The following is a 16,726-nucleotide window of genomic DNA, read 5'->3' on the forward strand; positions in this document are numbered from 1 at the left end:
TAGATCATTTTGCGTCTTGTACTAATAGGCCAAGTCTTGGCAGTCACATTGGTTGGCAAGTCACTTTGGTAAAAGTAAAACTTTTGATACAAAACAACCATAATAAATAAATTTAAAAGCCAACTGAGTATGTGCGGCTTTGTTCAGGGTTAAGTTAGCATACATGAAGAAAATCATTGATAGAGTATTTGGATTAGTGAAATAAAAACTGATTTAATGGTCCCTTTAGGGAGATTAAAGACATAGAGTTTTCGAGAATTATAATGTCTTATCTCACTTCAGTATCCCGTTGCTTTTGTTTTGCATTTCAGTTTTTCAAATTATTGAAGTGATTCCATTATTTCCAGAAAGTTTCTTGGTAGAAGAGATTGGATACTTAAAATAGTTATTCATTTTAAGAAAACCCAGTGTCTCAAGTGTATTCTCAAAACAGTGTCAGTACTGGAATAATTGAGAATCTTAGCTTTGAGAATATAAATTTTCACTTTTAAAAATTTACCGTATTAATTGCCTCATCTTGTGCTATTTCTTTAATTTGGGAAGGCTGTGGGGAGTGGTAATGGGGAAGGAAATTTTCAGCTCATTTGAGTGGAACACTCTATGATTGGGAAATAACCTTTTGTTATTTAAAGGCATAGGTGTGAAGGTGAGACGTGCTTTCCAGCCCTTTCGTTGGCCATGTACCAGCCCAAAGAGTTACTTTATTAATTTAAAAAGTATATTAGAGCTTCCCCAGTGCAATGGCTTCGCATTATTAACTATTTACTCCTTCCTGTCTTTTCCCATCACGTTGTTACTTTTGTATTTCCACAGTGATTCAGAATGTTACTCACAGGGCTTCAACTAAATCCCCAGATAAGACTCCCTTTGGAGGAACGATATTAGGTGAGTGTGAGTGTATCTTGGTATCTATACCTCCAGTAAACAAGTCAGGCTCTTTTTTGATAAGAGAGTGCTTATGGAATTTTACACTGTTAGCAGGTCTATTAAATTGATATTGGTTCATTTCCTTTCAGTACTAAGCAGTCTGGCTTGTGTCCGTGCCAGGCTAGGAGCCAAGAGATGCTACCTGTTTTAGTGTGTGTTAGAGAAACAACTCTAGCCCATGTCTGGGAGAACGATGGCACCCATCCTACTTGCCCCATGGTGTTGCATTTAGGAGGGAATCCTTGGTGTATTGAACTGTTCTTTAAACTATTATTATTAATAATGGTGTCTTGTTCACTTAATATGTTAAACAGCCATTTTATAATTTTCTATTCTAAGGACTAAAAGCCAGAGGATTTTTTAGTTCAGTTCTGAACATTTAAAAAAAATCTGTTTAAAGTTTGAGTTAGGTTTAGGTTTAAAAAGAAATCTGTTTAGGTTAGGGTTAAAATTGATTAAGCCAAATAAGCGCTAAATGTCATAGTTTCTATTATCTGATACTATGAGCTTTATTTTATGTCATAACCCATTTTCTTTCTCTTACCCTATTCTTTTTCCTTGCAGTCCATCTTATTATTCCAGGCCTTAATGAAACCACTGTAAAACTTCCTACATCCATAATGCTTGAAATTTCAGATGCAATCAAGACACAGTTAGGTAAGCAGCAATGTTCCATATTTGAACTTTGGGACGACTGAGTATTAGTACTGATGATCCTAGGATACCCAAGGAATCTAGCAAATGAGCTGTTTGGACATCTCAAAGTAAAAACTAAGGGACAGGCATGTGCACTATTGATGGGAATGAAAATGGTATAGCTCCTATTGAAAACTGAAAACGCTATGACCAATTCTCAAAAAATTAAGCATAGAATTACCATCCAGCAATGGTTCCATTTTGCCATCCAGTAGAATGGTCCAGTAATTCTACTTCTAGGTATATAAAGAAAAGTTGGAAAAGAGTTATCAAAGAGGTATTTGGACATCTCTGTTCACACTAGCATTATTCACAATAGCTAAAACATGGAAGCAACTCGTGTCCATCAACAAATGAATGGATATGCATCTCGATATTTATAGCAGCATTATCTACAGTCACCAAGTTATGGAAACAGACCAAATGTCCATCGATTGATGAATTGATAAGATGTGGTGTACACACGCACACAGGAATATTACTTGGCCATAAGAAAAGAATGAAATCTTGCCATTTGCAATAGCATGTATGGAGCTACAGAGTATTATGCTAAGTAAACTAAGTCAGAGAAAGACAAATACCATATAATTTCACTCATATGTGGAATTTAAGGGGGAAAAATGAAAGTGGGGAGGAGAGAGAGGCAAACCAAGAAACAGCCTCTTTTTTTTTTTTTTTTTTTTTTTTTAAGAAACAGCCTCTTAACTATAAAGAACAAACCAGTGGTTACTAGAGGGGAAGTGGGTGGGGACATGTGTTACACGGGTAATAGGGATTAAAAAGGGCACTTGTGATGAGCACCAGTTGATATATGGAAGTTTTAAAAATCACTACATTGTACACTGAAACAATATCATACTGTATATTAACTAGAATTTAAGTTAAAACTTTAAAAAATTATTTAAAAGAATGCATAAGGAAAATGTGGGATGTATATATAATGGAAAATCATTCAACCTTAAGAAGGAAGGAAATTCTGATACATGTTACGGGATGGATGAACCTTGAGGACCTTACGCTAAGTGAAATAAGCCAGTCACAAAAAGATAAATAACGTATGATTCCACTTACCTGAGGTACCTAGAGTAGTCAAATTCATAGACCATATAATGGTGGTGGCAAGGGATTGAGGGAGGAGGGGACAGGGGAGTTAGTGTTTAATGATATAGTTACACTTTTATAAAACAGTTTTTGGAGATGGGTGGTGGTGATGGTTGCACAACATTATGAATGTATTTAATATTACTGAAGTGTAGACTTAAAAATGGTTAAGATCATATATTTTCTGTTATGTATATTTTACCGTGATAAAAAAATTTAGAAAAAAATAGCAAGGGGCAGAAGGCTTGGTGTGTTGAAAGTATTTATGTAGATGACATTCTATCGGCAAATAGTTATTATATGTTATATAAAATATATTTAAGGGGATCCCTGGGTAACTCAGCAGTTCAGCGCCTGCTTTTGGCCCAAGGCGTGATCCTGGAGTCCTGGGATCGAGTCCAGCATCACGCTTCCTGCATGGAGCCTGCTTCTCCCTCTGCCTGTGTCTCTGCCTCTCTCTCTGTGTGTGTCTCTCATGAACAAATAAATAGATTTTTTAAAAAGTTAACATTTGTCAAATTATCCAAAATACACACGTTTATTTAGGTAACATTAGAAAATTGTCCCATACTCTAAATGGGCCAGTAGGCATTTTCAATGAGAACTGATGTAGAGGTCAGGAGTGTTAGAATTATTTACTTGAAATTGATACTGCCTCCTACCTCTAGAAAGAACTCGATATAATTTCAGTGTTTTAAACACATACAACTTAACAATTTGGAGGGAAACAAAGCCAGCAAAACCCTTTAGACAGAGCCCAGGGAATTCCTGTCGTGCTCAACTGGGGTAAAGTAGTTGCTCCAGTTGAGTATCAACTCAGTCAGGACTCAGGACCCTGTATATAGACAGCATCTCGAACTTGGAGCAGAAGTCCTGGCAGGCTGGTGAACACAGACTGCTGGACCCACCCCCACAATTCCATGGATGGGCGATGGGACCTGAAAATGTGCCTCTCTAGCTAGCACCTAGGACATCCTGAAGCCACTTGCCTAGAGTCATACTTTGAAATCCCCACCCCCATAGTCTCTGGAGAAGGTCTTGAGCTGTTGATAAATATGGAAGGAGGTGGCATGATGGGGTAGAGACTGAGCAAAACTAAAAAATGCAGATATGTTCTCTGAATTGGGCACTAGCCAAGAACCTCAATATTTGTGTAAGTGACTGAACACCTTGTGTGGGTGCAGAAAGAGATGCCAGAGGAGCCCCTGTTTGGCAACATTTATTCAACACATAATTATTATTACTCTGTGGCAGGATTGCAAGCCCTTTAATGCTTTAGAACTTAGGACTGCTGGCCCCTATAGTGGTGAAGACCTGCCCGTATCAGGACACGAGACTTCACTTCTCCTGACCTGTTTGCTTGTTTGATGCTAGGCAAGCAGATTGGAACAGTTTCCAAGAAATGGACTCTTTGGTTCTCCTTAGCTTTTTTTTTTTTTTTTCCTCCTTAGCTGTTAATTTGAGAATTTACTGGAAGGAGGAAGAACAAAACCTTAACTGAGTAGAAGAGCGCTTAATCAGTACACTTAACAGTCCTACCAATTTTAGAAAAATTTTCAGAACTTACACATCACCACTTTATTAAGATGTGCAAATACTTGCCAATATTTGTGATTTTGTGGATCCTTACATTTTTATTATGAAATATTCATGCCTATTAGTCCTAGAGTGAGTTACCTCTGAGAATGGAGACGAGTGACCTTAGACATCATTTCTTAAATTTGTACATTGGACTTGGTCACTTCCTTTTGAGCAATAAAACTCTGTGACTAAACTCTGTATCATCTAAATGCTGGGATACAATGCCGGACCCTTTCAAATTAACTTTCCTTCTGAGCCGGTGTTTGGAATCCAGTGCTCTGTATTCTAGTGCTCACCTGTTCTCTGCCCAGAGCCTATACACCTTGCCCTGTCCCAAGGAAAGTCTTATTTGGAAGGCGGGGGGGGGGGGGGGTGACGACTGGCCAATCTCTTACTGATGTGCTCCCTAAGCCATGCAGCAAAACTGCCAAATGCAGAATTTGTGAAGGATGTTAAAAGTGAGCAGTTTTCCCAGACCACTACTGTCACTTTTGAACTGGAGGATATTTCCTTCTTTAGTCTCGAGTGACACATCCTAAACTTTGTGGGTTTTGCAAAGTTCTACATGCTGCCTTAATACCCATTCAGGCTTTAGAGAACAGGCTTTCTGTTTTCCTTAGAGAATAAAACAGTGGGTTTGTTTTATTTTGTTTTTGCTTTTATTTTTCTGATATGATTCACTAAAGCTTCCGAATTTTTGAGTGTGATTTCGATAAAGAAAAATGGCATATAAACAGTACATCTTTTTTAGCTTGTTTTTCTGTGGAAGCACCATCTTAACACACAGCAAATTTCTTATGCATTGAAGAGTTTGATACTATCTTTGGAAATGTCCAGTAAATCCATCAAATGTACCACCTTAACAAACTGTATTTAAAAATTACATTTTAGGGCACCTGGGTGGCTCAGTGATTGAACATCTGCCTTTGGCTCAGGGCATGATTCGGGGTCTGGGATCGAGTCCTGCAGTGGGCTCCCTGCAGGGAGCTTACTTCTCCCTCTACCTGCGTCTCTCATAAATAAATAAATCTTAAAAAAATTACATTTTAGGTTTACCACCTTCAATGAGAAGAGATACTGTTTAAATAGTTCTTTATACTACCAAAGGAGAAATAAACTTTCCTTCAACACTGCAATTCAGAAAAGTACTGGTTTTTTTTTTGGGGGGGGGTGGTAAATCCTAAAAACAATATCCTCATTCCAATAGGGTCCATCATGGGATATCAGGAAATTAATAGTGTTTGTTCTAAGAACACATGGTGTGAATAATGAGAGAAATAAACAAGAGAGCTAGTATTACACACACCCCTCCCTGGGGGCATACAAAGGGTTTGCCAAAGCCAAGACTTAGCCTGCCAAAAATGAAAGGAAACAACTGTGTTGAAAAAAGGTACAGGAAAATCAGAGGAAAGGGAATTTCCTGGGTTTTAGGCCATTTTCTGGTGGCATTTTACTCTGCTTTTGCCAAGACTGCAGTTGTACAGAGACAGTGTAGGTGAGTGCTCATGGGTTGAGAAGAGACAGAAAGGTGCTCTTGTGCAAGCACCTTCCCCGTCTACCAATTTCTCTGACATCTGAAATGCCATATTGAGCAATACAGCACGCCTTTAAGAGGAATTAGTGATGTGTAAAGAATACAAATGTCCCTTGGGAAGGTAACTTACCTTTTTTTTTCCTTTTCATTAACAGCCTAATTATAGGTTAATGTGATTGCCAGCCGAGGGCATGTTTTTGATATAAGGAGCTAAAGCAAAGTAATTCCAAGCATTGTTTGAGAGTATAGGATCTATAAGTAAAAATCAATATAGTCCTAGTCAGCCAGGGAAACCACTAAGAGGATAGGATGATTTTACACAGGAAGGAGAGGACTAGCAAAGGTGCTTTAAGGGAGAAGAGGACCCTGAAAAACTAAAGAGCGCTAAAGAAAAAACTTACAATCTCACATTAAAAAAAAAAAAAAAAAAACAACTTCCCCATGGTTCATCTTGAAAACAACAGGACCAGAGTTCATAAAAATCTGTAATCTGAATGTTTTTTCCCATGCTAACCATCTCCATGCTGTGACAGCAACAACAACAACAAAAAGTTGATTAAATTTAGAAGTTTTAAGACTGGAATCTATCATAAATTCTACTGGATCTGCTTTTTTAGTTATTCAAAGAGTCCCTTCTCTTTGTGTCCTGCTCAATTAATTCGAACGACGGTAGTTAACATTTCATAACTATGTACTTGTGAACCCAAAACACACACCTGGCTACTGGATACGGAAGCACTTGTGACACCTGTGTCTGGCATTTTAAAACACTCCTGAAAATACGGAGCTCTATGGAAAAATCTAGTGTCGACTTCCATAATACAGACTGAAGACTGATTTGCTTCCATTATCATCGTGAAAGGGATGACTTCATAGTTGTCTTCAAGTCCTTCAGAAGTGGTACAGACTTCATAGCCCATGTTAACCAATAAGAAAATGGTCTTTACAGCAGGGAGGTGAACTACAGAAGGAAGTTAAAAGATTTTCATCCTTAAAGAAATGTGAGAGAATTGATTAGATCAATAGTTCTCAGCAGAGGGCAGCTTTGTCCCCTAAGGGATATGTGGCAGTATCTGGAGACATTTTTGCTCATCAAAATTGTGGAAGTGCTCATGAAATCCAGTGCGTAAAGACCAGAAATGCTTCTAAACATTCTGTAGTACGCGGGAACGCCCCCCAGCCAACAAGAAAGAATTATCCAGCCCAAAATGTTGCTAGTGCCAAAGTTGAGAAACCCAAGAAGTCCTGTATAGTTTAGGACTCTAATCATCATCATCATCATCATCATCATCATCATCATCATCTCATCTGATTATAAACATTTCAAGTTGACATGATCGGGGTATCTTGAGGATGAATGAATTCTTTCCTACTTCTAGACTTTGAAAATATTACAAGTAGGTCATTGATTCAGTGTGCTAAATAGCTGGATAAAAATCATCTTAAGTGCATTTTTAAAATGGGAAATATCAGGGCATTTGGGTAGCTCAGTAGTTGAGTGTTTGCCTTCAGCTCAGGTCATGATGCTGGGGTCCGGGGATCGAGTCCTGCATCAGGTTCCTTGCAGGGAGCCTGTTTTTCCCTCTGCCTGTGTCTCTGCCTCTCTCTCTCTCTGCGTCTCTCATGAATAAACAAATAAAACCTATAAATAAATAAAATGGGAAGTACCTTAATAATTGTAGATCTCTGGCATAGGAATGTGCCTTCTTTGAAAAAGAACCACCTATGTTTTAGAAAAAAGGTTCCTAAATACTGAAGAGGTTAAAAACATGGGGGAAAAAAATTTCATTCTTTATGCTGAATTCCCACAGAGACCAAAAGGAAAGATCAGTGTTAACGTGTGGCTCAAGTAATAGCTGTTGGTATTTTTTGGCCACAAATATTTTCAAATATCTTAGTTTCCTGTGTGAGTTATTTGCTTTTCTAAAATTTCAGTGTCATAACCTATTGGTTTTTTTTTTTTACTATATACAATAATGGGGAATCTCTGCATTGTTTTGTTTTTCAAATTAGTGCTCAAATATAAAATTCTAAGGGAGTATTTGCAAAATAACCTATGCTTTCCAGAAACTCTTATTTATTAATGAGAATGACTTGAGTTGCCCAAGTATTGGGTTGTGATTTTTGTTTTCTTCATTCCAATGTCAATTTAAATCTTAAAAGAATTACCTAGAGTTCATGGGATTTAATTCTGAAGAATCCCGGGTGCAAGTGCACAATAGATCTGTGCATCCCACCACTGCCTGCCTCATGGAAAGAATTAAGAGCAAAATAAATTTCTCGAAATAATCTGTTACTTGATTATGTTTTGAATGAATTATATTTGGACACTGTGTTAGGAAGAAGTGAGGTGAATTGTTTGTTCTCTGACTTTTTAGCTAAGAATGAAACCTTGGCATTACCTGCTGAATCGAAAACACCAGAGGTAGAAAAAATCCCAGCACAGCCCATAACAGGTAAGGATATCCCTATGTTGTTAACTTTGAGAGAAGAAATATTTCTTGAAATGGTAAATGATTGACAAGTTTGTACTTTTTTTAGTGAAAGGCCAAGAGGAAATTAATTTTCACCATAAGCACAAACATAAAGATTGTAGATCCTTAATTTTTAACATTTGGAAAAATAACTGCTGCAGAAGGAACAATGGGATCATACAACCCAATATGTAATATGGGAGTTATATTTTTCACCCTAACTGAAAGTTGTCACCTCAACATTTTGAGATATTTTTATGGTAAAATCTAAAAGTAGGGTTTACGTATCCTTGTATATGAAGACATGAGCTCATTTTTCATTTCTTTCACAAGTGGTCGGTTTAGCAAAAATGCCATAATCCCTCCTAAATCCACAGCCTGGTAACTAAGAAAGTACCCTAGAATCATTTAGAACATTGCAATTAATAATAGTTTGGTGAAAATCCCTTCAAGAATAAATGTGGGATACATTTTCCCCGTAGTTTATCTATCAGCCGTTACTAACATTCAGCATTTTTTCTCTGAATGAACTGCCCAAGTCCAGCCCACTGGGGACACATTTTTGTCTGAACCACAGAGTTTTTGTCAGAGCAATACCACCTCACCCACAACCCAATAAAACAAACATCTGGCAAGAATTTCCCCAATACTGCATTTAGTAAAATCTCTCCAATCTAAAGTGGGTTTTTTAATCCATAAAATTGCCATAAATTGAATGATCAGTGGATATTTACCTTGCACTAAACTATTGGATTCACAACCGGTCCAGAAAAGATAGATTATAGATTGGCAGGGAAATAAAATAACTTGATTTCAAGAAACCTATTCAAATAGGAATATTTCTGACAGAGCAAGAAGTAAAGGCTCCTACTGGAGCATGGGAGATGGACCTTTCATCCCCCACCTTCATGGGTGTTGGGACAAAGGTACAAACTATCTAAGATGCTGGCATAATCAATTCAAATAAAATTCCTAGGTAATTTTTCTAATTTCAATATGATTTGTGGTTACTAAGAAAAGCACAGGCATGACCCAGTAGATGACTCCAAGTTCTTTTCTGCCCCAGAGATCCAACCCATTTTTCCCATTTATACTTTCCTCTCTTGGCACGGTATCTGACGGGAGAGTCTACAGATTTCTTAGTTCTTTGCCAAACCTTCTTCAGAATTTCCCTCTTCAGAAACACTTAGGCAAACACCATATCTTATTATTCATTGTTGTGTTTATTTTGTGTCTTGTGGCCGAACCGAGCATTTGAGTCCTTACCATAATTATAATCCAAGCTTTGGGGTGTTGACTGCAGTTTGGAAGAGAGAAATCTTTAATGTAATAGTTCTAAATAAGCCTTTTTCTTTTATTTGCCCATTTAATATTTGTCATATGCTTGCTTACTTATACCCCAGACATGGTGCTGAGCCCTGGAGATAATAAGGAAGAAGGCAGGCAAGGAAAAAATTATGAAGATTAAGTACTTTCACCAAGGTCCATTCACTGTGGTTTTTGGAACACATGGAAAGTGGACGGAGCTCAGCAAGGCGGGGGTGGACCAAGTGTCAGCTCAGGCACCTGGGACGAGCCAGGGAGTCCTTCATTAACTTGAAAAAGAATTGGTCATTTCAAGTGTCAGTTATGGATTCGAAAGGGCAACAAAATCACCTTATGATCTTTGGTCACTTCATCATTTTATCTTAATGTGTAAAGTTGTCTTTTTTACCTTCTAGTGACTCCTGAGTCAATGCCAAGAACCACGAAACCCACTGTGTCTAGCGCGTTAGACTTTTCAGAAAAAACACTGGGTAATTCTAAGAATTTTTTTTTTAAATAACTCCCAACACTCATAGGAAAAAAAAATAACCCCAATGCCTTAGTTCCCTCCTTCCTTTTATCCCCCACCCCACCCCCCATTTACTGGCAGTCATGAGCTATCCTATTTCTTGGACCAATTCCATTCCAGAGTTAACAACATGCCTTGATCCTGGTGACTGGTTTCCTAGGCAGCTCTGGATGCTAGATGCTGACTACACATGCCTTTTACCAGTGCCTTGGGATGTATAGAAAAAACTCCCAGTGCCAGCCTTTCCACCCACACATCTTGGAGGGGGAAACCTGGAAGTCTCGTCTGTGTCTGTGCTTCCTTTCAACTGGCTTCCCAAGTCTCATGTGCACTAAGCTTGAGGAGAGTCTCTGAAAGTGTCACGCTTTTTAATAAGAACTTCATGTCCTGCAAGTTAGCTGCTTCTTGGCCCAAGACAGTCTTGCTTTGTTCTCTTCTGCTGGAGAAAGAGAGCATCAGCGTGTGTTTTGCTGTGCCCTTGGGATGTTGGTCATCCATGCCCCATCACACCCTTTGAAACTACACCTTCACATTTTAACAGCGATGTGAAGCTTTTCCTGGGGAGCCAGCTATTTCCCCGAGAGGCATCAGCTGCCCTGTGCACACTGTGTTATGAGCCGGCTTCACATGGTTAATTAAGCGTAACCTTGCAACGTCAAATCCTGACTCAGGGAGTTGCTGACCGAATTCTTCTTCGTTTTAGTTCTCAGCGAAAGGACTCCGGAAGCCCTGCAAACTATCCTAATACCTAGGTTTGAATTGCCACTGAGCACTCTAGGTAAAAATTATTCAACATTGCAGCTTGTTAGTACCTTGGAAATTTTATGCATGCCTTCAATCTTTAGGCTAATTCAATCAGACTGATCGCATAGGAAAGACGGGACACAGGGTTTATAGAGCAATAAGCTCCCCAACATCAAGCCCTTAAATGTTACAAAATATTTTATAGTTTAGGATCCTAAAGGGTCTTTATGACAAATCCTTTGGTGGTTTTTCCTTTTGGTCACCGTATTTTGAGACCATTTTTGATTCTTTTTATCCAAAATCGTTGTGTCACCGAATTAACTATTCTTCATACTTTTCCTAAATATCTTTTTACTTAATTGTTTCTCCAGAGAGAGAGGATATGTACGTTATTTTGGCAGACTGTTTCTGAGAATCTGAGTTTATCGAATTTATTTTTGATGTTGTTGGAGTGGGAGCTTTGATATAAAGCCACATAGTTACTGAAATTCTATTTTCCATTAGATGGACCTTTTTTAGTTCAGACGTGTTTGGTGCTTGATTTGAGTTAAAATGTAAAGGCACACATACACATAACTAAAGAAATTAGGAGAGTAGTAAGGGTGAAAAGAAGAACCCAAATTCCTCAAATTTAGCAGCTTGGCTATAAAAAATAGAAAAAAAGAAGCCTTGTTATAGTATCCGGCTTCAAGACCATGAGTAAGAAAGGCTACTAACAATACCTTACTTGACATAAGTAATTTGCCCTTTTATGTTTGTTTTTTGTTTTTGCAAGCTTGAGATTTTGAAAACTGTTTTCTCTGTTACATGTACCGCAGATTATAACGTTTCTTATGTGTTTTGTTGCAGCTCCAAAAAGGCTTCCAGAATTTCCTCAGGCAAACACACCCTTCCCCTTTGAGAAGCCTGAGGGCACTTTGGGTAATAGCAGCAGCTTCACGCTGGCATTAAGATAGGGGTGGCGATCACTTAATTCTATAGAACATGCTTACTGGATCCAATCTTAGCAAACCTCGATGACCTGATGAATTCCATTAACTCAGGCAAACAAGGGGTTGATTTAAAAACAAACAGAAAAAAAAAAAAAACCTCATTTGTTGATTACATTTTCTACAAATTCAGTAATAGTCATCAGTATGTTAATTTTATACAGGTTTGGGTTTTGTCCTGAAAAATCCTGAAAGTATGACACTGAATTCTGGTGTCTGTCTGCCTGTCTGTCTCTCTCAAATTTGTTTATTTCAGTGAAAGGGAGCACATGCAGAGTGGGGAGGGGAGAGAGAGAGAAACTCAAGCAGACACAGCACTGAGTGGCGAGCCCGACACAGGACTTGATCTCACAACCCTGAGATCAGGCCTGAGCCAAAACCAAAAGTTGGACGCTTAACCAACTGAGCCACCCAGGCACCTCCAAATTCTCGTCTCTCTCTGATCTCTAGTCAAATGCTCTCTGAGTAGACACATACTGATTTCTTGATGTAAAATGACTTCTGATTGGATTGGTGTGTGCTTTTATTGCAAGCTTAGGGCAGCCACTTAACCAGACCAGCAACCTATTTCTGTTCCTTTCTCTTCTCAAAAACAAGACCAAAGAACTTCAATGAATTCTATTTCTTTCTGCTGTAGCCTCAAGTGAAAAGCCATGGATTGGGCCTACAAGTAAAACATCTGAAGATTCCAAACTTCTCCCACCTCAAACTGGTAATTTCATTCTTTTTTAAAAATAGATTGGACCAACAGTATTGAATGACTTCTCTCTCTTTCTTTTTTATTTTTATAGGTTCCCTAGTTGATTATCAAAATACTTGTAGTACATGGTAAAGCTATCATCCATTCTTGATACTTAGAGGAATGCCATGTTTTTCTCAATGCGGCAACAAAATGGTTTTGTATTTGCTTTAAAAATCTGTGTTTTAATGTTTGGGTAGACAATTGGAAGTGTGGCTAGAAGACGGACTGAGAATTGGCTCATGGATTTTGTAGACACATCTCATGACGCTGAGAACAGTCACAAAGTAATTAATGTATCAGATATTTGCTTTTTTTCCAACAAAAATATTCAGTGAACATTTGAGAGCTCACTATATGCAAGTTAGTGCTAAATCCTAAAATCTGTAAGCATATTGTGACATGAAGGAAAGACCACAGGTCTTGGCATTAATAATGGACCTTGATTCTAGTTCTGGCTTTCCCATTAACGATATACTTGAGCTTTTTCTCTACTGTCCTGGGTCTTAATTTGTTCTTTTGTCAACTGAGGCAATTGGCTTTTTTCTCCTGAGAATTCTGTGTTCCACAGCTAAAACTGATGAGGGATACAGCTTCCTCTTAAACAAACAGATTTCCTTACGTAAAAAGTGATTGTTTATACACATCTTTTCTTTACTGTCTAGCAGTCAACTAAAGAGAACGGTGAGCATGTGAGAATTATAAGAAAATCTTGGAAACCGCTTTGTGTGATACTTCCGTGATTTTTGTTTTTCTTTTGTAATTTGGCTTGTATTTTAATTTTTGTGAACTTTGTCATTATGATGGTTTTGAGTAAGCATGATGCAGTATATGATGTAGTTAGAAGTTCATGTAATGAAGTTAAGTACACTGACACTCTGTGGTATTCTCCAGAAAGGATTCCAGCAGAGGGCTGGTTTGAGAAAGACTGAGAATGTGTCTTTAGAGGCATAGATTTTAGTCAAGTTATTCTCTCTCTGTTACATGTGATGGGTTCAGATCTCAGCAAAAGATAAAAAGATGGCACCACATGAAGTACGCATGTCTATTCCAGTCTCCCCTGGTTGTTCTCCAGTGGGAAAACACTTGAAAATTGGCTATGGTTGTCATCCAATCCAGAGAAATCTCAAATTGGGTCTTTCTAAGTCTTCACTCCCCTAGTCGCTGACCCTGAAACTCTAATGCAATTATTTAATGTGGGTGCAAACATGTCTTCAGCATTTCAGGTCACCTGAATCTAAATCTGGGTTATGTGTAGGGTTTCATACTGAGCCATCTCATAGGCACTGCACTGTGATCATGGAGCAACGGCTGGTCTGTGGGCCTGTGTGTGGTTTCTCTGCTCACTGTGGCATGCCTAGCCTGACTCCCATACCATTCGTGAGGATTACAGCTCTCAAACCACACTGGACTAGATGAACTCTTAGGTCCCTTTCATCTCTTAGCTTTTGGGTTATTAACCTTGGGGGCACGGGGTCACTAGGTATTCCTTGAGCAGTCTATAGTTTTCAGGTGTCTGTGACTATTGAAGAGTGAACTGACCAAAACCTCAGGGAAACCATTTATGAAATTATCCTGCCTATGAAACCCAAATTGAACCTGGCTTTGGGGAGTGAGGAGAATATGTTGGGGAGTGAGGATTGTAGGTTTGCAAAGAGACAAAGATAGATGAGATTAAAGATCTTAATAAAGGAAAGTTTCCTTCTGCCTTTAATTCCAGAAAGGAATATTCTGGTCTTGCTCTGATGGAGTATGAATAGTGGCTAATACAGCAGGAAGCACTTGCATTATTCAGTTACCTCACTACTGCCAGAGCAACGCTAGGCTGCCAGAGAACTTCCAACTACTGACTGCCAACCCCCTCTGGATGAAGTGTTGGGGCTTGTCACAGGCTGTAAAGGTTCAGTAGGTAATGATTTCAGGCATGAGCATTGGCCCTAGAAACTTCCTAGCCTTTCTCCACAACATTTAAGTGTTATATTTCTGCTACTTAGTATGATCCTCAGATGCATTGGCATCACTGGGGAACTTGCTAAAAAGGTAGAAACTTGGGCTCCACTCCAAATCTACTGCATGCTTTTTAAACAAGATCTCCGGGTAATTGGTATGGACAGTAAAGTTAGAGAAGCACTACCTTATCACTAGTCTAAAATATTTCACATGATGTAGGTAAGAATCATCAAATATGGTCAGTTATAGGATGAGAGGCCTCAAGTCAATATAAGATTAGTTTCTCAAAGTGGGTGATTAAATATCTTTTGTTTGTACTAATGCACACAATGCTTCTTTCTCTTATATAAGTTCTGTGGCATCTTTTTAACATGTTAAATTTCAAATTAAACCTTGTCCTATATATTGTGATTTGAAGAGTTGATATACTCAGGCCATCTTTTCATTCACTTCAGCCTTTCATGTTTCTTGTGTGTGAATTTATACCTGTAGTACATTTCTATTTCCTGTTTAGTTTCAGTGCGTGTGATTATTTTACTTTCCACTTACCGTGGTTTCCTAATGCAATTGTTTTTAGAAATTAAGAGAGAGGTAGAGAAAGTGCTGGAATGCTGGTCCATAAAACCATTGGTCCTATTTTTAGTTGTTATATCCTTTGAAGAAATGATATATCTTAGCTGGTATGAATGAACAAAATGAACACATTTTGTTTTCTCTGTTGGGATACAGCATATTTGTACTTACTATATCTATTCCCTGCAACCAAAGACCACTAGAACTACACCTGTATTTGAACAAAGTTAGATGTATTTACTCATGAATGACAACAATAGAGAACGTAGAGTGTAAGGAACTATGGGATCTCTTGGTAAGAAGGTGCTGGAAAGAACTTATTGCAGGATGTGCCCTTGCTTTAGGTGATTCTGGGAGGGTCCAAGGAAGTGATGCCTTGTTCTGGATTGGCTGCTGCCAGGAAGAGGGAGTAATTCTGTAACTGACAATCTTAATTCCTAACTTCTTAAGGCAAGAAGAACAGAGTGAAGCAAAGTTGTGATTGGTAAATTCATTAGCCAGAAGGAGGGGACAGTAATTTTTGTGTTTATACATTTGTGTTTCAAAACCACAATTACAGAATGGTTTTGTTTTTGTCTTGATCCATCTTGGTCATGGAGTGGACTTGTCTGATGTTGGTGTTCTTTCAAATTGTTGATGTTCAGCAGGAACACACCACAATCTAGCTGTAGGTACCAGGCCAGCTCCCGGATGCCAGGGGCTGCTTTTCTCTTAATCAGACATCAAGTGTGATTTATCAACACCTTTTGTAAAACTCATTTTGCAAAAAGGTATTTGTATTACTTTCGGATATAAAAAGCTGTATGGAAATTCTAACTTGCATGCTAACTATTGAAATCCCGAGGTCATTTCAATAGTTGCTGAAAGAGTAGGACAGGATATTTGGAACTTGGAATATCCCCCAAGATCTGAGAACTGTAGTTATAAAACATATTCTTCCCCACTTTTAGCCTAATCTTTCATTAGTGCTATATTTTGTGATCTCGTTATCTGGAATTGTATTTTGTATTAAGCCTTCTCTAAAGTCTGTTTAAGTAAGATTGATTTTTTTTTTATTCCCTTGGCAAAACCATTTTTTTCTTAAAGTATAGAAAGGAGATGATAAAGATATGCTCTATGGTTATGCACCAGAATATATACTTCTTTAAAGATTTTTTTCTAAGATTTTTGAGTGAGAGAGGGAGATTGAGCACGAGTTTGGGGAGAAACAGAAGAAGAGGGATAAGCAGACTCTACTCTGAGCGTGGATCCCACAACCCTGAGATCATAACCTGAACCAAAATCAAGAGTCTGACCCTTAACCAGGTGAACCACCTAGGAACCCCTGGAATATATATACTTCTTAAAATCTATTTTAAAGGAAAGTTGGCCACATTTTAGAAATATGTATGTGCTTGTAACAATCATTCAGAAAAGTATATTTTTCTGAAGATGCAATAGAACTGGTCCTAAATCCTACTGGTAAGTGGCCAGTTGACTATGATTTCTGTGTTACTATAGAGTGAGTTCTAGAAGAGCCCCCAGTACCTTCCACTCTCCAAAGAATTATGCATTTGTGTTCACACACATGTACTTGTTGGATTA

General features: G+C 38.2%; 1 protein-coding gene across 23 annotated transcripts in view; it reads left to right on the forward strand.

Moving 5' to 3' along the window:
• ABI3BP (ABI family member 3 binding protein) overlaps positions 1-16,726 on the forward strand; it is a 234,624-nt gene that overhangs the window by 109,498 nt on the left and 108,400 nt on the right. For 17 of the 23 annotated variants that reach the window (XM_055316193.1, XM_055316194.1, XM_055316195.1 and 14 more), the window contains exons 8-14: positions 814-885; positions 1,492-1,584; positions 8,218-8,295; positions 10,035-10,109; positions 10,851-10,925; positions 11,741-11,812; positions 12,518-12,592. In XM_055316193.1, the coding sequence (XP_055172168.1) occupies positions 814-885; positions 1,492-1,584; positions 8,218-8,295; positions 10,035-10,109; positions 10,851-10,925; positions 11,741-11,812; positions 12,518-12,592 (540 nt within the window). The remainder of the gene's footprint in view (positions 1-813; positions 886-1,491; positions 1,585-8,217; positions 8,296-10,034; positions 10,110-10,850; positions 10,926-11,740; positions 11,813-12,517; positions 12,593-16,726) is intronic. The other 6 variants (XM_055316204.1, XM_055316214.1, XM_055316216.1 and 3 more) reach the window with 2 other exon arrangements.

This window comes from Nyctereutes procyonoides, unplaced genomic scaffold (genome assembly GCF_905146905.1).
Source record: "Nyctereutes procyonoides isolate TBG_1078 unplaced genomic scaffold, NYPRO_anot_genome, whole genome shotgun sequence".
Taxonomy (NCBI): domain Eukaryota; kingdom Metazoa; phylum Chordata; class Mammalia; order Carnivora; family Canidae; genus Nyctereutes; species Nyctereutes procyonoides.